The sequence below is a fragment of the Acartia tonsa genome, chromosome 9 (genome assembly GCF_053477335.1).
Source record: "Acartia tonsa isolate MP-2025a chromosome 9, ASM5347733v1, whole genome shotgun sequence".
Taxonomy (NCBI): Eukaryota; Metazoa; Arthropoda; class Copepoda; order Calanoida; family Acartiidae; genus Acartia; species Acartia tonsa.
This window is the reverse complement of record NC_137268.1, coordinates 5318561-5343275: the sequence shown is the minus strand read 5'-3', so window position 1 is coordinate 5343275 and position 24715 is coordinate 5318561. Positions and strand designations below refer to the sequence as shown.

Sequence of the window (24715 nt, the reverse complement as noted above, 5' to 3'; positions counted from 1 at the left end):
GTCCGATAGTAAAAGTAATGTGATGTCTATGTATATATTATATATGCATCTGTAGCTAATGTTAATCGCTGGACTGATATGTCTCTCCTTTACAGTAAAGCGTCATATAGATCCATTTGACTATTTTTAAGGAGAATTTGCCCCCAAAAAAGAATTAACTGTCGTTTTCTTCTACCTCACCTTTTATAACTAAAATTGAAAGTTTACTTTTTGCTGTTATTGTTGTCAATAGAATATCAAAACCTTAAAAAACTTGTAAAAATTTTTTAGAACGTATGATGATGACTTATTATTCTATTAACCAAGCATCAAGGGTCTTTATATTCGATGAGCCATGGAAGTGCAGAAATATAGCCTAAAACCATACCCATACTTCTTGATAAAAAGCGGTTAGCAAGATCCTTCGCTAAAGACAAAAAAGCTTGCTACTTTATATAATAGGATATTTATATTTGTATTTTTTTTATCCAGGTAGAAATGGTTGGGAAGGAGTTGGTATGGTTGTTACTGGCCCTGTACCTGGATCCTGTTCTGTTGGCCAGGGAATCCAGGATTGTTCAAGTCAGGCAGGGCAGGCTGCAGGGAATAATCATAGGTAGTTTTTATACATTTAATAGTAGCACAAGTAGTTAATATCATTACAAAAAAAGTAACAGGATGTCTGTCTGTGTGTCTGTCTCTCTGTAGTTTAAAATCTCATTAACCGCAGGACGAAAATGGTGTTCCTTTACAGTGAAGTATTTATAGACGCTAGAAATACATATTGCAATTTTTTTCCAATATAGCTTTAAATTTCAAAGTTTAAAACCATGATGAAAAATCATGTATTGTATTGTATTATAACCAATTTTCTACGTATGATCAAATAAAATCATCATATTAATGATAATTTTGTTAGCAGGGGCCTTCGGTCAATCGGGGCCAATAAATCTGGAATTAATCTTATGATTTTTAGTTTTACTATCCACGGAAAGCTGTCTATAATACAATGGCATAAATAACTTTAATATTATTTTTAGAGCCGAATTCTCCCAAGTTAGGAGCTGTGGAAGCTTATTTAGGAGTAGCATATGCAGGTAACTATCTATAATAGAAAGTAGCACGATGTCTGTCTGTCTGTTTGTCCGTCTGTCTGAAGCTTAAGATCTCAGTAATCAGTGAACCGAGTAGGCTCTACTCTTCAGTGAGTATACCTACTGGTCTTGGGATGGTTTTAAGCTATTTTCTTGGCGATCAAAGCTCCTGGAGGCTAGGGTCGCTAGAAATGGATATATTAATACTTGGATGTTGCACCAGATTTTTATGTACTCTAATAAAGCGATGCTTGCAACTGGCCAATATAACGATACCCACTATCAACCCTATTTTACCTCATCCCCTCCCCTCCTACTGGATGAAAGAACTGACCAAATTAATGGCAAATTTTCTCTTGTCAATATAACCAATGCAATTGTTGTAAAAGTATCGCTGTGTATAATCATAATCCTTATGTTAAGTTTGAATGCTACCTTTTAAATAATAATTAATGTGCTGGCCTTAAACACTGTTTATGGTTTCATACATCCTTGTTTAATTCTTAAATTCTTATAATAAATATATATAATACGTGGATATATTGACAAGTGTAAAATTTAGGTTGTTACAATGGTCGTATTTTATTGGTTAGTTCGTTCATCCAATAGAAAGTAAAGGGTGTGGATAGGGGGCATCGTTATTTGAGCCCGCTACATGTTTCACTTTATTAGAAAACATGTAATTCTAGCGCAACATCCAAGTAATAACATATCGAATATTTTGATATGATTTTAAGAAAATTAGGTTAAGAAATAGGTTATTCACAGTATTTCAAAACAAATTATTCTACGAATTTATTTGTATTATTCTTTGGTTTTATATTTCTTTGTAAATTGACTGATGTTTTGGCAAATTCATAATTTTGAAGATTAATCTAACAAATATAATAATTTGTTAATAATTATTAAAGAACATAATCATATTTACTAAAAACATGAATTAACACTGATATAATATTATGTTCAACTTTAAAGTAACTTTTTCGCCAAACGGCAGGACACACAAGCTAAGTTCACACATCAACATAACAATGACTACAAATAATTCTAGAAGAGTCAAGATTCTGATTTAGCAGCTTAAAGTACCAAAAATGTACCAAACACGCGTTTTGTCCAGGGATGTGCTGCATGAGCAATTATATTATTGGGTTAGGTCATTTTTGATTATTTGGAGGCGTGATTTTAACTATGGTTGGGCCGGTTACTTTTTTGGCCTGATCACAAATTTGAAATGAATGCGGTTTTTCTTATTTTATAGTTTTCTAGATTTGATTAACAAACCCTCTACAATTTTCTTCAAATTTTCTGGATAAATCTGGATTTCATGACCTTAAATTGAATTAACTGCCCACTGTCCCCTCCTTACTTCCTGGTGGCTTCGAAACCAATTGACATCCGATGGATTAGAACTGGTTCTCAGCTATACTGAAAAATTAATATAGCATCTTATGAGAGTTATGTTAGTACTGGCCTTCGGCCCCTAGATACTAACAAAACAAATTTTAATTTTAGAATTTTTCATTTTAATATTCGTGTAAAGCTGTCTATAATACGATGTGATGAATAACTATTATGAATATGTTTAGGTGCACCCGTTGGACCTCTGAGGTTTATGCCACCGGCTGCGCCTCCTTCGTGGCCACAAGGCTCTATTAAAAAAGGTAAAAAAAGCGGACAAGATAAAAAATATATATTCTTCAAAACCGATTGATATCCGAAGGATTGGAACAAGTTCTCATCCATACTGAAAAGTAATGTAAGCATAGTTTTACAGACAATTTTCCATAGATACTAAAAAATAGAACTGGCTTTAATCATATAGTTTTTCATTTTAATATCAGTGGAAAGCTGTCTATAATACAATGCGGTAAATAACTACGTTTTGATTTTCTAGATATCTAGTTATTATCTATCTAGTTCAAGAGTATGGACCTGTATGTCCCCAAGTTGAACTGATTATACAAATAAATATCTAGATAGCTAGATATCTAATTATTATCTGTCTAGTTCAAGAGTATGGACCTGTATGTCCACAAGTAGTACCTGATTATATAAATATATATCTAGATAGCTAGATATCTAATTATTATCTATCTAGTTCAAGAGTATGGACCTGTATGTCCCCAAGTTGTACTGATTATACAAATATATATCTAGATAGCTAGATATCTAATTATTATCTATCTAGTTCAAGAGTATGGACCTGTATGTCCCCAAGTTGTACTGATTATATAAATATATATCTAGATAGCTAGATATCTAATTATTATCTATCTAGTTCAAGGGTATGGACCTGTATGTCCCCAAGTAGTACTGATTATATAAATATATATCTAGATAGCTAGATATCTAATTATTATCTATCTAGTTCAAGAGTATGGACCTGTATGTCCCCAAGTTGTACTGATTATATAAATATATATCTAGATAGCTAGATATCTAATTATTATCTATCTAGTTCAAGAGTATGGACCTGTATGTCCCCAAGTTGTACTGATTATACAAATATATATCTAGATAGCTAGATATCTAATTATTATCTATCTAGTTCAAGAGAATGGACCTGTATGTCCCCAAGTTGTACTGATTATATAAATATATATCTAGATAGCTAGATATCTAATTATTATCTATCTAGTTCAAGAGTATGGACCTGTATGTCCCCAAGTTGTACTGATTATATAAATATATATCTAGATAGCTAGATATCTAATTATTATCTATCTAGTTCAAGAGTATGGACCTGTATGTCCACAAGTAGTACCTGATTATATAAATATATATCTAGATAGCTAGATATCTAATTATTATCTATCTAGTTCAAGAGTATGGACCTGTATGTCCCCAAGTTGTACTGATTATATAAATATATATCTAGATAGCTAGATATCTAATTATTATCTATCTAGTTCAAGAGTATGGACCTGTATGTCCCCAAGTTGTACTGATTATATAAATATATATCTAGATAGCTAGATATCTAATTATTATCTATCTAGTTCAAGAGTATGGACCTGTATGTCCCCAAGTTGTACTGATTATATAAATATATATCTAGATAGCTAGATATCTAATTATTATCTATCTAGTTCAAGAGTATGGACCTGTATGTCCCCAAGTTGTACTGATTATACAAATATATATCTAGATAGCTAGATATCTAATTATTATCTATCTAGTTCAAGAGTATGGACCTGTATGTCCCCAAGTTGTACTGATTATATAAATATATATCTAGATAGCTAGATATCTAATTATTATCTATCTAGTTCAAGAGTATGGACCTGTATGTCCCCAAGTTGTACTGATTATATAAATATATATCTAGATAGCTAGATATCTAATTATTAACTATCTAGTTCAAGAGTATGGACCTGTATGTCCACAAGTAGTACCTGATTATATAAATATATATCTAGATAGCTAGATATCTAATTATTATCTATCTAGTTCAAGAGTATGGACCTGTATGTCCCCAAGTTGTACTGATTATATAAATATATATCTAGATAGCTAGATATCTAATTATTATCTATCTAGTTCTAGAGTTTGGACCTGTATGTCCACAAGTAGTACTAATCATATAAATATATATCTGGATAGCTAGATATCTAATTATTATCTATCTAGTTCTAGAGTTTGGACCTGTATGTCCCCAAGTAGTACCTGATCTCACAAATATATATCTAGATAGATAGATATCTAATTATTATCTATCTAGTTCAAGAGTATGGACCTGTATGTCCCCAAGTTGTACTGATTATATAAATATATATCTAGATAGCTAGATATCTAATTATTATCTATCTAGTTCAAGGGTATGGACCTGTATGTACACAAGTCGCACTGATCTAACAAGTTTATATCTAGATAGCTAGATATCTAATTACTATCTCTCTAGTTCAAGAGTATGGACCTGTATACAAATATATATCTAGATAGCTAGATATCTAATTATTATCTATCTAGTTCAAGAGTATGGACCTGTATGTCCCCAAGTAGTACCTGATCTCACAAATAGGCAAGATGCCCTCAGGTAGATATTTTTTTCAGAAAATTTTATATTAGAAATCTCAAAGCATATTTGTTATCGGCGGCAGCTGCCAGCAGCTACAGCTGGCAGTCAGCAGCTAAACGAAAGACGATTTTTATAAAGAATTTTTTTTTCAACTTCAATATCCGAATATCCAAACGGATATCCGATAATTTACCGCATATCCGGAATTAGAAATTAGCCGGATATACAGTATCCGGCAAAATAAGTATCCAGCCAAACCCTAGCTGGTGTCATCGTATAACAAACAATTTTGTTTAGCTCGAGCATTCGTCTCCTTTTGGCTAACAAGACCAGTTTTAATCTTTTAAATATTTTTATTTTAATATCCGCGGAAAGCTGTACATAATGCAATGTGATAATTATTCTATTTTCAGATATATGTCAGAATCTAGATTAGATTATTTAACAAGACTATTCTGCCATTTACAGGTTCCTTTCTTGTTCAAATGTCTAAATTAGGTAAACAAAGATGACAACGTCAATAAAAGCGAAACGTTAAAATAAGAAGAACAAAATTAGATGATTCAAAGTAAAGAGTAAAAAATCAACTTGATTTTAATGAATGTACGAACTTTTTGGTAGTAATTACAGAGTTGCTTGGCTTACAAAATCGTGTCTGACTGTTTTAAGAATCATTATGCAAAGTTTTAAATCGATAGGAAAATTATAATATGTCTAAATTAACTGTTACAAACGGACGGATTGACTGACCCTAACTAAATAAGCTTTGACAGAGTTGTAGGGGACACAAAACTATAAATAAAACTGCCGCCTAAAAACGTTGTGGAGCAAAAATGAAAAATGATTGGTTTGTAGAAAGCAATAGTGTCCTGACTTTTCCACCAATGATCTTTATATAAAACAACACAATACATACCCAATGTTTTTAACTCTGTATCCTTTGAAATTAACTTAGGTACTATAATGTTCAAACATAGAATATTCTTATAACATTCAATTTGATTTATTTTAGGAAAATCAAAGTGAAGATTGTTTATATTTAAATATATACACTCCTGAATTAGTAACAGGTATGATAATAATTCTGTTTATATCTGATATATACACCCCTGAATTAGTAACAGGTATAATAGTAATTCTGTTTATATCTGATATATACACCCCTGAATTAGTAACAGGTGTGATAGTTATTCTGTTTATATCTGAATATATACACCCCTGTATTAGTAACAGGTATGATGGTTATTCTGTTTATATCTAAATATATACACCCCTGAATTAGTAACAGGTAAAATTATAATTCTCATTATTTTAAAATAAAAAAAAGTTGATTATAAACCAGAGGTGGGTTCTTAAAAAAACCTTACCCCACTGAACTTTGGAACACTCGTTTGGAACACTCAATTGCTCCCTTGTTTTCCCATTTTTTTTGGAACATCAAATGCGGTAAATGTGATTCTCATTCTTAAAAATAAATCAAATGAGAAAAAAAGTGGGGCAAAATAATGTTCCAAAGAATGTTCCCTAGTTCAGTGGATTAAGTTGGGTAGCCATAATTAAATTTGGAATAGTTTTTTTAATTCAGAGATTTTTCAAATTTTCAAATATCTAAATTAAGCATAAAAAACATGTCTAAAAAAACAAATACCAATAAAGACAAAAAAAATTTAAATTTTAATTCAAATAAAACTTGGCACCCCATTTTGTCGCCATTTTGTATAGGCTTATATAAGATGAGAAGACAATTTTTCTCAGCAATTTGTTCCCTTTTTTAAGAGCAATTTTTTTTGGAGTCAATTGTAAGCAGATAATTCCTTTTACTTTGATTTATTAGTTTTAATTTTTAAAAAAATTACAATGTGAAGCTGTGGGATTTTTTGTCAAGTAATTTTTTGTCCCAAAAAAGTGGTCCAATGAGGATGAATTATCCTCACTCAAAAAATCATTTTGGAACATTATAACCAGTGGGTTAAAAGTTTTTTAAGAATCTATATTACCAAATTTTGTACTTTTCCCCACTGGTTATAATGTTCCAAACTGATTTTAGTGGGGTAAATGTTTTTTAAGAACCCACCTCTGCTCTTTACCTTAATAAAGCTTCTGTAAAAAAAAACTTAAATGATTTTCAAACTTAAATGTTCAGCAAATCATTAAGAAACAGACTGTATATTAAATGCCAATGGCAAAAATATGAACACAGATAATTTTTCTTCTATTGATCTATGCCTGTATTTCTGCTTTTACAAAACTCAGAGAGGGAGGGGATATTTGGATATTTATTTCACTAGTCTCCAAAGTGTTTTCTTATTCGTTAGCTTAACAACTTTGGGGACTTAATTCTACAATGGATAATTAATTTGTGTGTATCATCATTAGGAACATACAGTACATTACTTTATCTGCTATATCTTATCCCTTTAGATCCCAGACATAACTACATATCTATTAAAGGTTTTGGTGAAATCAAATTACCAGTGATAGTATTCCTACATGGAGAGTCCTACGAATGGAACAGTGGCAATCCATATGATGGGAGTGTCCTAGCTAGTCATGGAGAGGTGAGATAGGTAGATAGGTATTGATATAGATATATAGGTAGATAGATAGTATTTCTACACGGACAGACAGACAGACAGACAGACAGCCATACATACGTACATACATACAGACAGACAGACAGAAAGACAGATAGACAGACAGACAGACAGACAGACAGACAGGCAGACAGGCAGACAGACAGACAGACGGATTGACAGACATATAGGTATTTAGATACAGATTTTTATATACATAAAAGGTGTATTAATTAAATAATTATCAAGGTTGTAGTTGTGACTATAAACTACCGGCTTGGAGTCTTGGAGTCATACAGATGGACTGACAGACAGACGGACTGACAGACAGAAAGACAGACAGACAGACAGACAGACAGACAGACAGACAGCCATACATACGTACATACATACAGACAGACAGACAGACTGACAGACTTACAGACGGACTGACAGACAGATATGTAGGTATTTAGATACAGACCTTTATATACATAAAAGGTGTATTAATTAAATAATTATTAAGGTTGTAGTGGTGACTATGAACTACCGGCTTGGAGTCTTGGGTTTCCTGAAGACAGATTCCCAGGGGATGGGTAACCATGGACTTCTGGACATTCTGGCAGCTCTCTACTGGATCCAAGTATTGTTTAGTTTCTGGACACTTAGGTTTTTAGTTGCTGCCTTTCCTCAAAGTTCTTTGCTAGAATAATTTGAAATAACATAGAGGGGGAAGTTTTTTTCTTTATGCCTAGCCCCTGTAAGGATTGCTCCTACCCTGCCGGGAGTTGCCATTTGATTGTGGGTTACTAAACATGTAAATTTATCATGACTATTATTTCCAAGGATTTTTCTTATTACCGTACTTAATTTAAATTCAATTCTAGCCAATTACATTAGCTTTTCATCCTAACACGTAATTTTGACAAAACTAAGAAAAGAATAATTAAATGTATAACAAAAAAAAAGTTTCTTTCTAAATTTACATTAATTTGCATTTTTGTATTTTTTGTTAATCGATTTTAATTTAAATCAATTTTAGATAAATGAAAAAATATCTGACTAATTTTAAATTCATTTCAATTTTTTTTCTAATCTCAGTGCAGATTTATCAAAGAAAAATATTTAAAAAAAAACGATAAAAGCAAAATTATTTTTATTACTACCTATATTACATTTCAGGTTGTTGATTTTTTGTCTTTTAATTTTGTTTATCTCTTCACATCTATCTTAGAAATGTCAATTAACTCATAACGGTTATCGTCCAATTTCTTTTCCCTAAAGGAACGTATAGGAATATTTCTATTAATTGATCGTATATTGATTTAAAGTTTCAATTCGCATTTTTACAGAAACAAGGATGACAGCATCCATAAAAGCCAAGCTGTAAACCTCTAAGGAAATACAATAACTCTTGTAAAGTGTCAGAAATCAATAATCAGAACTTTAATTTGTAAGTCTAAACAAAATTGTACAAAAACGGAAATACAGAATACTGTATAAGGACATGTTTTCCTTTTTAGAAATTAAAAGTTGTCGGCAAATAAAGGTTAAAAATCAGAATGTTTGAATGAACGTAGGGACTTTCTGGTAACAATTATAGAGTTGCTACGCTTACTAAATCATACCTTAATGTTATATTAATCAGCATGCAAAGTTTTAAAGATATTTGATAATTCTTACATGTTTAAACTAACCAAAAAAGCAAACCTAGGACGGACGGACGGGCCGACTATAATTATAGAAAAGCTTCGTTTTCTAAAAAGATGCATACCTGTAGACTAAAAATTTGTTCTTGCCAAATTTCTTAAGAAATTGAGAGAATTGTTGTGACTAAGACAAAAGGAACTGTTTACAAAATGGTGTTTTTACTTTCTGATCAAATATTAATAGTCTTTATTGCATCCTATGATATATAGCTTTCCGCGGATATGTAAATGAAAAATTATTTGGACAAAACCAGCTTTAAGAGCCCTGAGATGAGTAATAAAACTGGTTTTAAATTTATGATTTAAAAGAAATTTGAATCTTTGCTTCATTGTAATAACTGCTAGGTAGAAAATATTTGTTCTAAAATTCCTCGCGGTTAGTTCAATTTTGACAAGAATTTTTAAGGTTGGGCTTTTCAAATTTTAATTATTACAAATTTTCCTAGTTTCAAAGCGTCATTTAAGTTATTTGTATATATGCGTAGTTGCTACCAAATTGTAATTGTATGTTTATCTTCCCCCATGATGAATAAAAGTATGAAAGGTCTTATCCTTGGGGGAGAATCGTTCCCATACCATTCCCTAAATTCATACTTAAGCACTGACATCCCCCTCTGTTAAAAAAATCGTATATTATTGGTTCACCTTAAGTGAGGTTAGGTTAGGTTATATTGGTTGCTGGCTAGCCTCGTAGAGTTTGGGCACTGCAAATATTGGCCCCGCAGGGTTAGATACCCACGCAGGGGTTTGGCTTAAAGAAAAACTTTACCACCTTATTTTGAATTTGAACTTTAGAATATAAGGGAGGGGTGTTTTGTGTATTGTGCAGCAGTTTATTTAAAAATTAATAGGAGAGAGTAATTTATTCCTCTTTTATTAAGCTATGTCTTATCTTATTTGGAAAAAAAGTCCTCATTCCTTGGACAATTACACTGAAAATCAATCCGTCCAGACTTTTCTAAGAGTTTAGTGTAGACAAACACACAATAACTTTGATTTACTAATTACTAAAATTGAATCTATTTTAGGAAAATATATCGAAGTTTAATGGAGATCGGGGTTGTGTTACTATTATGGGACATGTAAGTTATTTATATATTTTTATAATGATATTGTTATATTAGCTTTACAAGGAAAAAAAATATATATTATTACTTGGATCCTGCACCAGATTTTCATGTTATCTAATAAAGTGAAACACGAAGCGGGCTGATATAGCGATTTATTTCCACCCCCTTACCCCATCCCCTACCCTCCTACAGGATGAACGAATTGTCCAATAAATGAGTTGCACAGAATTTATACAAAATAGAGGTCAACGTACTAGAGGACACATGTACTAGATGACAAACGACCTAAAGGACAAACGTACTAGATGACAAACGAACTAAAGGACAAACGTACTAGATGACAAACGAACTAAAAGACAAACGTACTCAAATGACAAAGGTTTTAGAGACCAAACCCACTAGAGAGACATACGTACTAGAAAGACATACGTACTAGAAGTACAAACGTACTAGAATGACGAACGTACAAGAAACCAAATGTTCAAGGGGACAAATGTACTAGAGGACAAACGTACTAGACAATAAACGTTCTAGAAGGACAAAGTACTAGAATGACAAACGCACTAGAGGACAAACGTAATAAAGAACAAACGTACTCGAATGACAAGGTACTTGAGACCAAACGAACTAGAGGGACAAACGTACTAGAAAGACAAACGTACTAGAAAGACAAACATACTAGAAGGACAAACGTACTATAGAGGACAAAATTACTAAAGGACAAACGTACTAGATGACAGACGTACTAGAGGACAAATGTATTAGTGCGACACACATACTCGGAGACAAACTTACTAGAGGACAAACGAACTAGAGGACAAACGTACTAGAGGACAAACTTACTAGATGACAGACGTACTAGAAGGACAAACGTACTAGAGGACAAATGTACTAGTGCGACACCCATACTCGGAGACAAACTTACTAGAGGACAAACGTACTAGATTACAAACGTACCAGAGGACAAACGTACTATAAGACAAACATATCAAGGGGCAATTGTAAGAAGCTCTTTTATATTTTTCTGTCTACGTTGAAATGTTAATAAAATAAAGTCAATTTATGTATTTTTGACTTGATGAAAGCATTTGACAAAAAACAAATGATAGTTTTAAAGCAGGAAAAAATACATAAAAGTTGTTTTAAACTAGAACATTTACCATTTGAAACGTTTTACATTATCCTCCTATTATGTAAAGTAGTAGGTTTATTTTTGTCTGAAGCTTAAGATCACAATAACTACTAAACTGATTGACTTTTCCTTTTAAGGGAAGCTTCAAATAGGTCCCGTGATGGTTTTAGACTGTTTGATTTTAAGATTTAGGCTATTTTTCTGCAAATTCAATACCACTTGGAATTCACATCCCCTAGATACTAGGAACGCAGCCGCTAGTTTTATATAAAGTCATATGTTTTTTTCTAAAGCTAAAAATCACGGAAATTGCTGGTCCAAATGGATTGTACTCTTAAGGAGTGTGGTTTAAGGCTATTTTCCAACATTCCACGCTATTCCTTAGAAACAAGAGGCGAAATAACTAGTTTAATGTATTTAAATCTGTATATTGGCATTAGAGTAAAAGGTTCGTAAAACATTTAGACATAAAAAAAGCTGTAAAAAACTCTTTAAGGCGTTAGTTGGCAAAATATTTCAATAAGAAACACACGTAAAAACAATAAATGATTTCTATAGCAGCGATGCGTTTCAATAATTTGGTCGTCTAATCATATACAAAATTCTAAGTATGTTTGGGAGTCTAATAATCATATTTATTAGGACGTGGGGGGGGGGGGGGGAGACCTTTTTTCCCCTTCTACGCCAATTAGCCTAAAACCTACACTAATCAAATAATAAACGTAAAGACACAAAACCTAATTCTTTGTTATCTAGTAAATCATAAAGGAGGGGCAATATCAAGAACATATTTAGATATACTATTAATTAAATACCTAAAGTAATGTTTAGTCATTATAACTTTTGTAATATTACATCTACTATAAAAAAAGGGTCTAGTTTTATGTCACACACATACAGACTGGTACAAACTTATTGTAATATAATTCTTCATTTTCAATGTATGCCATACTATTTCTATATTGTATTTTATTGTTCTTTTTTTTGTTCTTGACGTCTACTTACGAGCTTGATTGTTCTTGTTATAGATATATCTGCTTTTACCTGGGTTTTGCCACCGCGCATCAGCCAAAACTAGGCCTCAAATCTAAACCAATTTGGATGACTTTTTTTTTAAAGGACGTTGCCATATTTTAGTTAAGTTTAGACTTACTATTTCAAAATTGTAAAAGGTTGATTTCCCAGAGGTTTACAGGCGGCTAACGCGCGGCTGTGGGTAACTTGGCTTAACCTGACCTAATTTTGAAAAAAGCTCATAAGTGACCTGAGAGCTTAACAAAAAATTACTCTAGTACAAAAGAAAAATAACAAGAATTAAATTATTTTAAAATTGCGTAGCCAAAAATTAAGAAGTTAAAAATCTAATTATGAGTTATAGCGTAGCTACTTTTTATCTAGAAATGTCCTTCACAAACAAAACAATAAAAACCAGAGGTAAGCTAAAATTACCTTAATATTAGGGACGTCCAAACTTTTTATTTTTAAGGGGGTAAAATGATGGGTTTCAAAGGTTTGAAGGAAATAATCTAATGTATTTTTGATGTTCAACAAACATTCATATATTACTACTTTATTACAGTTTACAATTCCTATTCATATTTCAAAAAGAATAAAAGACTCATTACATAAGAACAATTTCGTCCTTATTAAAAATATTTTAAAAAAGACATTTTTAGTTTCAAAAAACAAGTTATTAAGCAGCTTTTCTTTCAAATTATAACAGAATGTACATAGGCAAGCTTTTAACTTAACGACAAATAAGCACACACAAACACACACATTCGCACTCATTCACACTCACACAAACACACAGACACCCACATTAAAAAAAATATTTTAGTCCACATAATAAAGACTTTGTATTTTGTGCTGTAGGATAAATGAACTTTTCCGCAAGGCTCGGCAGCTGCAAATGTCCACGCATTTTATCTAGCCGCCACCGAGCTGTCATTTTAATTTTTAAAAGCGAAGCTTTTCTATAATTAGGGTCTGTCCGTACGTCCGTCCGTACGTCCGTCCGTCCGAGATAGATAGCTTTTATTCGTTAATTTAGGCATGTTAGAATTGTCCTATCGATTTCAAACTTTGCATGATGATTCCTGTAGTAGTTGGGTACGATTTAGAAAGCGTAGCAACTCTATAATCATTACCAGAATGTCCGTACGTCCATTTTAAACATGTTGATTTTTTTACTTTTTTAACAACAAATTTTCAAGTGTTCTATTTATCCGTTTGATCTGATTTTTGGTATATTGATTCCTGGGACAACAAAGAACAATATTATAAGCGAAGCAACTCTATAATCAAGTCCAAAATGTAAGTATGTCCATAAGCATTATCCTGTTTTTAAGCAGTTTTTCAACAAATTTACTTACAATTTTGATTCGACATTTATACATTTATGTTCCGATTTTCTAGTTCAGATACTATACAAGTGTTAATGTCCGTTTGTCCTACCGTTTCAGTGCTTCGCTTTTATGGATGTTGTCATCCTTGTTTCATTATGCTTTAGAATAATAATCCTTTTTCGACTATACTAAGTTTTGCCCGAAAGAGAGAGAGTGGACAATGGACTGTTTATTACACTATTCCCCAAAGTTTTATAATAAACTTTTCTTATTTGTTAGCTTAACAACTTTTGTGACCTAAGTGAATTTTGATTAGTCAATTTATTAAGTTGAGTGTTCAAACGTTTAAAGCACTAATTTTAATCTACAGAAATGGCAATTTTGTGTTTCATCACTGGGGATGTACATCAATTTATCGGCCATAATCTTATTCCTGAATTCGTGATACCTTTTAAATGGTGTGGTGGCAGAGCCCTCGCTTGTATGTAATTCGTGCTACCTTAATAATAGTGTGGTGGCCGAGTCCTGCATGGATGTAAGGTAATCATTATCAACCTTAATAATAGTGTGGTGGCCGAGCCCTGCATGAATGTAAGGTAATCATTATCAACCTTTATAATAGTGTGGTGGCCGAGCCCTGCATGAATGTAAGGTAATCATTATCAACCTTAATAATAGTGTGGTGGCCGAGCCCTCGCTTTTATGTAATTCGTGCTACCTTAATAATACTGTGGTTGCAGAGCCCTAAACTTTTATGTAATTCGTGCTACCTTGATAATAGTGTGGTTGCCGAGCCCTGCACTTGTATGTGATTCGTGCTACCTTAATAATAGTGTGGTGGCCGAGCCCTGCACTTGTATGTGATTCGTGCTACCTTTATGATAGTAATTTGTGCTACCTTTATAATAGTGTGGTGGCCGAGCCCTCGCATGCATGCAAGGTAATCATTATCAACCTTAATGTTTCTAGTGTCATATGATCTTTAAAGTAATTTGTTTTTGTAGTTTTAAATAAAAAAAAAACTGATGTTTATTAGTAAGTGTCTGCATTGCATTATAGTTTATTAGTAAGTTTCTGCATTGCATTATAGAGTAGCTGCACCTGTAAAAATGCTAGTAATGTTGTTGTATATTACTGCTCCATAAAAGTAGTTATTCTATAGTAAGTAGTTATATTAAAAGCTATTCTAAGTGGTAACGTTTTTTTGTCTGAATAGTAAGATTCCAATTACTATTGATCAGATTGAATATTCCTTTTTAAGGAAGCTTCACATTAATCACGGGGTGGTTTTAGACTATTTATCTTGGTTTGGTTTGGGAAGGTCCTGAATCTAACGAGATCTTACTAAACAGACATTGGAAATAACAAACACAAATATAGATACTTCTGTACTTAGAGCATATTTAAATTATCTGTCAGTATAAAACTTAGCTTAAGAATTAATCTCAAAACTCAGAGTTAAAGATTTGCTTTTATGAACGCTGTCAACCATGTTAAAGATTTTTTGGTGCTAATAAAAGTAATAGGATAGAGGGGCATGAGCTATGTGTAACTTTGCCTTCGGTTCGGGGACCCTGTCCCGATTATGTATTGAGTATTTGAAATCAGCTAATATCGTCGTAAAAATAAACATAGCCAAGTTCCTATAAAATAACAGAAAGCGATTTGCTAGCAGACGAAAATGGTCTACACCAAGTAGGATAGGTAGTTGTCTGGATTATACATCTATACTCATATATTTATTGGATGCTAAAATTGTGAAAGTATTTTTAAGTGGGGAGTATAACATTTGAAAAGCCATTGTTTATAAACTTTCCTCAAAATATGTATTTCAAAGCTTTAAAAGGATTGTTTATATAATTTTTTTTGTAAAAATAACGTATTTGTAGTCGAAAAATAAGCGTTTATTGCACACTCTTTGTTTATTTTGGGCATTTTAGATTAGTCTATAAATTTTCCAGCTTGAAGTTTCCTAAAACAATATGGTACAATTTTGAAAGCTTAGCAACTCATTATCTATATCTTACTAAAATTTCATTTTTTTCCATCTTTAAGTTTTACACCATATTTCATTTATAAAATATTAATTCCTAGGCAGATTAGGAGCTAAAATGAAAAAATTATGTAATTATTTCATGTGTATATCGAGAAATTTAATGACCAATTTACATTTACATTTTGTTCAGACTGCCAAACAGTTGATACTTAAAATGATAGGCCATGTCAAAAAACATGTATTATTTTAAACTAAAAGACTTTCCCTTTTAAAATTTTAAGGTGGGAGAGTAAAAAATAGTCCCCTAATCTCTCTGTCTATCATATGTATACATATAAAATACTTAAAACTATATTTTTTCACTAGCGGCTACGCCTCTAGAACTAATAGAGAAGGAGTGAGCTGAATTATATTTCCTTTTCTTTCGATTTCTCTTGGGAGGGTGGTAGTACCCTCCCCCAAAATAGTTACAAACTTTCCGAGGACCTTTGAGAAGCTATCTTGTAAAGGAGAACAACATCGGATGAGCGGTTAGCAAGATCCTTCGGTACAAACAAACATACAGACATCATGTTACTTTATGATAAATTTTTAGCAATAAATATCTGATGCAAATAGCCTAAAACCTACCAAAAATCTGACCGGTTATAATTAAATTATCAGTCGTGTTTTATATTGAGTGATTTAATGTTAAAAACTTACAAAATATTACAGTTTAAATAAACACTTGCACACAAATTGTATAATACAAGACTAAATTTTTTTTTAACATTCCTTTTTTTGCTCATTATGAAATTTCATTTTACACACACTATTTTAGGTGTGTAATAATTATTTATCGCATCGTATTATAGACAGCTTTCCACGGATATTAACAGTTAGTTAGTCCCAAAAAGCCAAGGGACCAAACTAACAAAACTAGTAATAATACTATATTTTTTTTTTATACATATTCGTAGAAAATTGTCTGTAAAGCGATGCTATACATGATTTTTCAACATAGCAGAGAAACGGTTCTATTCAGCGGATATTAATCGATTTCGAAGCCATACTGGAAAATCATTTCTAAAGAAAACCGAATTCAAACAAAATTAAGGTTTAAATGAATTGTCCGTAGTTTACAAGACGCTATTTCGCCTATCTGTCAATGTATATGTTTGTCTATCTATCAATCTGTTTGTGTGCATATCTGTAGCGTATATTCTCGCTAATTGCTAGAACCAAATGTTCCTTCTTTTAAATAGTCTATATAGGAAATTTTGGAGGAAGGTAGGATATCTCAACCCTCCAAACAGATATCGCCCATATCAAAATTATCCAACTCCCTTAATTTTCTAATTTTTCATCTTAAAACATAACATGAACATCAACCTCCCTCTCATAAAGGGGCCCTAAAAAACTCTAGGGGCGCAACCGCTAGTTCTTAATAAAGTAATGAGCTAGCTACCTAATTATGAAAAGATAAAATATAAGTATAGATTGCATTTAATTTGAGTAAGGAAAGCAGCTAATGAGTAATTTTATCTGACATATATCCGTTTTATTCATTTATTAGTGTTCATAAAATATATGGAAAAATGGATATAGAATAAGTGGATATATTGACAATTTAGCTTGCTAATACCTCCTTTTTTGATGAGTTGGTTCATTCAGTAGGATGGGAGGAATAAGTTTAAGGGGGTGGATGTAAGTTATCATTATTTTAGTCTACACTTTCCACTTTATTATATTCTGGTTTAAGATCCAAGTATTAATAAATCCATTCGTATTGACTGTTCTGTATAAACACAACTTTAGTTATTAATAATATGAGTAATTTAACAAATATGACACTTAAACGCAAGTGTAATGAATGAGATATATTTGTATATACCCCCTGTTTAGATTTTTAGGAGTTGGAAATTGGAATATTAAAATTGGCAATAAACTTGGCATAAACATATAAAGTATCATTCATTTTTATTAGAATTCACCTTACCTCTATAGCATGGGAATGCCCATTTAATGTGCGTACGTTTGTTCGTTCATGAAAGACAAAATCAAACAACTAACTTCCTTGTAATTGATGTTTATTTGTAAAATGATGCTCTCCCTCAAACTGCCTAGAGAACATAAAACCCCGTCCATTATTTAAAAATAAAAAAATTAATGTGTGGGAGTAGTGTTTCTCTTTATGACTAACCTTGCGGGGATGCTCTACAGAATATAACCTAACCTTTTATAAAGTGAATTACAAGAAAGCGACTCCCCTTCATCCCCATTAATTTCAATTTATTTTAAAAGAAGATGGAGAGGGGGAATTCTATGAGGGAAAAGATTGTTTAAGACCTTAACAGTGTAAAGTTAAATTATCCAAAGGACATAGTCATCATTTTGCATTATATTTAGTGCTTAAATTACTATGAAACCAGTTGCTAACCATAAAGTATAGATATATAACCCAGACCAATTGAGTAAGGCCCTTTTTGTCTGATAGCAAATTGTTTTCTGCTATTTTGTAACGACTTGGCTGTGTTAATATTTCCGATGCTATTGACTAATATTCAAATACCCAATAAAAGTCGGAACAGATCTTCCGTGGGTAGACTTACAAATAGCTCATTTCCTTCTATTAGTTTACTTTAATTTGCTAATTTGTGTTTTAGGGAACCGGAGCTGCGCTGACATCAATATTGATGCTGTCACCATTGACACAAAGAATTGATCTATTCCAGAGAGTAATCCTATTATCAGGTAGTTCATTAATTGATGTCCAAGAAATTCGACCCCACCCCTAAAATTTTTTTTGGTGGTTGGTAATTTTTTTTATAAGGGCGATTTCACTTGGTTCAGCGGTTTACGAGATCCTTTTCTACAGACAGACACCCGGATATTGTATCCTATTACTTTTTTATACCTAATTATTATTGGAATATTGTGAAATACGTGTGAATATGTGAAATATTTGTAAAAACAAGAGTGGCAACATCCATAAGTAGCAAAATACAAAAAAAAACATGGATGAAATTACAGAAAATGTGATTTAAAAAGTAAATAACCATGTTCATAAAACAAGAATGTATTTGAAAAATCACGAAACTTTTCACATGCACTTGATATGTTTTAACTTTATATTTGTGTAGCATTATTGCCAGACCGACGGACCACGTAAATCATGTACTAAATTATCATGTATGAAGGGAATCTTCACAAAAAATGTTGTCAAATATTTTAGGATCAGGCCTGGGAGCTTCAGCGATAGTACGAGATCCTGATGAAATTTCCAGACAGGTATAAATATGGAGAACGGGGACATTGGAATGTTTATTACAATAGTCCACAAAGGTTTATAATAAAATTTTCTTATTCGTTGACATAAAAACTTTGGGCACTTTTACCAAATTTTGATTGATTCATTCATTAAGTTGAATGTCCGAACGTTTCAATCACTAATTGCAATTCACTGAATGGGTAAATGTGTGTATTAAGCTATAAAAATTGGAATAGTTATTTCTCGCATCGTATTATAAACGGCTTTCCGCGGATATAGAATGTACAATTATGAGATTAAAACTAGTTTTTTTAGCCCCGAGGTGCCAAAGGCACCGGCTAAAAAAACTGGTTTTATTCTTATGATTGTACATTTTTATATTCGTAGAAAGCTGGATATAATACGATGCTAGACATAGTTTTTTCGTATGGATGAGAACCGGTTCCTATCCACCGGATTCGAATGAATACGAGAAAGAATTTTAATGAATATAATAGATTTGAAATCTGCATAAAATTTTAAGGATTTTTTATAAAATTCGTTTTTTGTATAATTCTTTATCTATAAGCGCAAATACAAATTAAGTTAAATAATTTTGACATCTGTGATTGGAGGATGAAAACTATCTGCGCCCTGATTGGAGAAGCTTAAGTGACGTACATCATTCAACCAATTAGAGCGCAGGTAGTTTCCAATCCACCTATCCTGTTGGTCAAAATTTATTAACTTAAATTGGATTTGCGCTTTTAAATAATGAATTATATAAAAAACGAATTTTATAAAAAAAATCCTTAAAATTTTATGCAGATTTCAAATCTATTATATTCATTAAAATTCTTTCCAATTTTTATAGCTTAGTGTGTATCTTCATTGCGGGGTTAAATCGATTTATTGGTCATTGTCTTATCCCTTTAGATCCTTGGGTAATAAAGTGTAGAATTTATTTATGGCACCGTATTCTAGACAGACACTATTCTGCGGATAGTGAATTGAAAATTTTATTAGCTCCGAGAGGCCGAAGGCCCAAACTAAAAATTCTATTTTTCATTTAACATTTTGATTTTCATTATATTATTCGTACAAAAATTTCTAGAAAACGATACGATACGTGATCATCAGTATTGCTGAGAACCGGTTCTAATCCAGCGGATATTTATCGGTTTCGAAGCCATACTGTTCCATTCCTGCTTTACAAATAATTATCATGATTCAAATTAGGTTGGAGAAGCTGTAGGGTGTCCCAGAACTTTTCAAGCTTTAAAAGGATGTCTGCAAAAAGTGGATGTTAAAACGCTAATTAACATCAAGGTAATAAATATAAAATTAAGTTTGGTGTATTAATAACTTATATGCTAGGATATTTCTTTATGATTTTGTAAAATGATTTAAACTAATCTAAATATTACATTTTTTGATTTAATAAAACAAACTATAGGATTCACTGCTATTAAACTCATTAAATCTACTCTTCATAAAACGTAAATACATTTAAAATCATATTTAGGGTTGCCCCCCAAAAATCACGAAAAATCTGCTAAGATTACAAGATATTATTTTTAATTTATTTCGTTGTTTGTTAATGCTGCATAAAATTCCTCTTTATTCATCATTTAAAAATATTAATAATATAATAATACTGTAATATACCTTTTATTTATGTTGCTAATATAAATTTGAATTTGTCAGGTTGATAGTCCCCAGTACAGCACTCCCCTGGGACCCTACATATACATATGGAAATACTATTTCTATTTCTATTTGTCAGGTTGATAGTCCCCAGTACAGCACTACCCTGGGACCCTTTATAGATTGAAATACTATTTCTATTTGTCAGGTTGATAGTCCCCAGTACAGCACACCCCTGGGACCCTACATAGATGGAAATACTATTTCTATTTCTATTTGTCAGGTTGATAGTCCCCAATACAGCACACCCCTGGGACCCTACATAGATGGAAATACTATTCCTATTTCTATTTGTCAGGTTGATAGTCCCCAGTACAGCACACCCCTGGGACCCTACATAGATGGAAATACTATTTCTATTTCTATTTGTCAGGTTGATAGTCCCCAGTACAGCACACCCCTGGGACCCTACATAGATGGAAATACTATTCCTATTTCTATTTGTCAGGTTGATAGTCCCCAGTACAGCACTCCCCTGGGACCCTACATAGATGGAAATACTATTTCTATTTTTTTATTTGTCAGGTTGATAGTCCCCAGTACAGCACTCCCCTGGGACCCTACATAGATGGAAATACTATTTCTATTTGTCAGGTTGATAGTCCCCAGTACAGCATACCCCTGGGACCCTACATAGATGGAAATACTATTCCTATTTCTATTTGTCAGGTTGATAGTCCCCAGTACAGCACTCCCCTGGGACCCTACATAGATGGAAATACTATTTCTATTTCTATTTGTCAGGTTGATAGTCCCCAATACAGCACACCCCTGGGACCCTACATAGATGGAAATACTATTCCTATTTCTATTTGTCAGGTTGATAGTCCCCAGTACAGCACACCCCTGGGACCCTACATAGATGGAAATACTATTTCTATTTCTATTTGTCAGGTTGATAGTCCCCAGAACAGCACTCCCCTGGGACCCTACATAGATGTAAATACTATTCCTATTTCTATTTGTCAGGTTGATAGTCCCCAGTACAGCACTCCCCTGGGACCCTACATAGATGGAAATACTATTCCTATTTCTATTTGTCAGGTTGATAGTCCCAGGTACAGCACTCCCCTGGGACCCTACATAGATGGATATAATATTCCTATTTCTATTTGTCAGGTTGATAGTCCCCAGTACAGCACACCATTGGGACCCTACATAGATGGAAATACTATTCCGGATACTCCTGTCAATCTTATCAACCAAAGGAACAGTTTATCATTTATATTCTTGGAACCTTGATTGTTTAAATTTTCTGTTTTTGATTATGACCTTGAAAATGCCCTACAAAATATTCTAAAAATCTACTTTTGTTTTTTTTGCTGCAGATTGTCAAAAAATAGCTTTGACCTTTTAATTGGCAAAACTGCGGCTTCAAATGCTTGCCCCAAGTGGTTGAAATCCTTTTTGTCTGCTAGCAAATTGCTTTTTGTTCTTTTTAGTCTATGTTTATATTTCCGATGCTATCAGTTGATTTCAAAGACCCAATACAAAATAGGGACAGACTTCCTACTCTGAGGGTAGTTTTACATATAGCTTATGCCCCCTCTATACTTTTACTTTTATGTATGTACATACATTATATAAAACTGTCACTGTGAACAGAAGAAAGCAAGTTGACATGATGTTTGGAATCACCAGGTCCGAGTCCCTGCATTTCTTTCCATCTAAATTTCTGAAATCAGGACTTAGTATATTGGAGAAGAAGACATTGATAAGGTTAGTTCTATCTAAAATAGAAAGTAGAACGATGTCTGTCCGTCCGATGTCTTATTGGGATTATTAGACTGTAAATTAAAATGCACTAATTCAATATATTAAAATAAATGATTGATAGTTATTTCTCGCATCGTATTATAAACGGCTTTCCGCGGATATAGAATGTACAATTATAAGATTAAAACTAGTTTTTTTTAACCCCGAGGTGTCGAAGACACCGGCTAAAAAAACTGGTACATTTTTATATTCGTAGAAAGCTGAATATAATACGATGCTAGACATATTTTTTTCGTATGGATGAGAACCGGTTCCTATCCACCGGATTCGAATGAATACGAGAATAGTTATTTCTCGCATCGTATTATAAACGGCTTTCCGCGGATATAGAATGTACAGTTATAAGAATAGAAATAGGAGAGAAGAAGTATAGTGTGAACCCCTTTTTCGTAAATCTGACCAAGGAACTTTTCCAGCTGACAAAAAACTTTAAAATTTTTTGAGTATATAATTTCTAGAAAGCTAACTTTATATTAAGGAATTCAACAATTTATATCTAACTTATTAAAGGATTTGTAATATGCTTTACACTATACTAGAAAATAAATTTTAACACGATATAATTTTCGTGAGAAAAGATTTATCTTAAGAAATTCGACTATTTATAGCTGACTCTTTATATTAACAAAATGAAAAAAATATGCCCTTTCCTTTTACCCATATGTGTACAGTGTATACACAGTACTATGCTAGGTCCTGTTGAAAACGTAACGAACGTACTGTTGTATTGCTATTTGTTGTTATTTTATTTTTATATAATTTATTTCGAGGTAAACATGAAACAAACTATGAATTTATGTATTTTAAATGTTTATAATAGATACGATTTACGAATTAAAGATTATAAATCAAGTACATTTGAAGTCCGAGATATTATTTTTTGTTTGAATAGAAACTCAAGAAAAAAAATATGATTTTATTAACTTAAATTCATAGAGGGATTTTTATTATTTTACAACGATTGCAATAGATGAAGCATATTTATTATTAATGCACAGATAAAACATAGATGTGAAACAACAATATGAAGGCAGTACTTCATAAATGGACTTGATTCGAGTAAAAGTTGAAAGAACAGCTCTAATTAACTCTAATGAAAAAACTAGAAAACTTCAGTTTTATTCAACCAATGAGATTTCATGTATGCTCCGATGCGATTCATTTATTGGCTCAATCAGACATTACCTCTCTTTCTTAGTACCTTTATTGTTATAAGATTAAAACTAGTATTTTTAGCCCCGTGGTGCCGAAGGCACCGGCTAAAAGAACTGGTTTTAATCTTATGATTGTACATTTTTATATTCGTAGAAAGCTGGATATAATACGATGCTAGACATAGTTTTTTCGTATGGATGAGAACCGGTTCCTATCCACCGGATTCGAATGAATACGAGAAAAGATTTTAAAAAGTTTTGTTGTAATTTTCGTGGAAACTTGTCTGTAATTAGATTCTATAAATAATCTTTTAGTATGACTGAAAACCGGTTCGAATTTTGCGGATATTAATCGGTTTTGAGGCCACACTGGAAATATATATTTTGATATTTCAGAAACCTGATAACATCAGAATATCCTCACGCCCACGAAAATCTTATTAGTCAAATTTTACAGGTACTAATAACTTTTTTGCTACCTTGAAAAGGATAGGACATGCAGTTTTTAAAAGCAAAGTCCGTCCGTCCGTCCGTATTGATTTCAAACTTTGCATGGTGATTCCTTTAGTAGTTAGGTACGATTTAGAAAGCGTAGCAACTCTATAATCATTACCAAAATGTCCGTACGTCCATTTTAAACATGTTTATTTGTTTTTCTTTTTTAACAACAAATTTTTATGTGGTCTAATCATCCGATTGATCTGGTTTTTTGGTATATTGATTCCTGGGACAACAAAGTATAATGTTTTAAGCGAGGCAACTCTATAATCAAGTCCTAAAAATGTAAGTATGTCCATAAACATTATCCTGTATCGAGCAGTATTTCATCAAATTTGTTTACAATTTTGCTTCGACTCTTTTATATTTTTAATCTGATTATTCAGTTCTGGCACTATATAAGTGTTAATGTCCGTTTATCCTACCGTTTCAGTGTTTCGCTTTTATGGATGT

General features: G+C 32.2%; 2 protein-coding genes across 4 annotated transcripts in view; one reads left to right on the top strand and one right to left on the bottom strand.

The window, feature by feature from the left end:
- LOC145328072 (uncharacterized) overlaps window positions 1-24715 on the bottom strand; it is a 296033-nt gene that overhangs the window by 204812 nt on the left and 66506 nt on the right. The gene's annotated exons all lie outside the window — the stretch shown is intronic.
- LOC145328458 (neuroligin-1-like) overlaps window positions 1-24715 on the top strand; it is a 30446-nt gene that overhangs the window by 4226 nt on the left and 1505 nt on the right. The window contains exons 2-16 of the mRNA XM_080172156.1: window positions 472-595; window positions 1020-1076; window positions 2660-2734; window positions 5043-5109; window positions 5505-5559; window positions 6104-6161; window positions 7543-7649; window positions 8170-8286; window positions 10381-10434; window positions 18544-18631; window positions 19113-19168; window positions 20367-20456; window positions 21954-22042; window positions 22440-22553; window positions 24161-24221. Coding sequence (XP_080028282.1) covers window positions 478-595; window positions 1020-1076; window positions 2660-2734; window positions 5043-5109; window positions 5505-5559; window positions 6104-6161; window positions 7543-7649; window positions 8170-8286; window positions 10381-10434; window positions 18544-18631; window positions 19113-19168; window positions 20367-20456; window positions 21954-22042; window positions 22440-22553; window positions 24161-24221 — 1206 coding nt within the window. The 5' untranslated portion in view covers window positions 472-477. The remainder of the gene's footprint in view (window positions 1-471; window positions 596-1019; window positions 1077-2659; window positions 2735-5042; window positions 5110-5504; window positions 5560-6103; window positions 6162-7542; window positions 7650-8169; window positions 8287-10380; window positions 10435-18543; window positions 18632-19112; window positions 19169-20366; window positions 20457-21953; window positions 22043-22439; window positions 22554-24160; window positions 24222-24715) is intronic.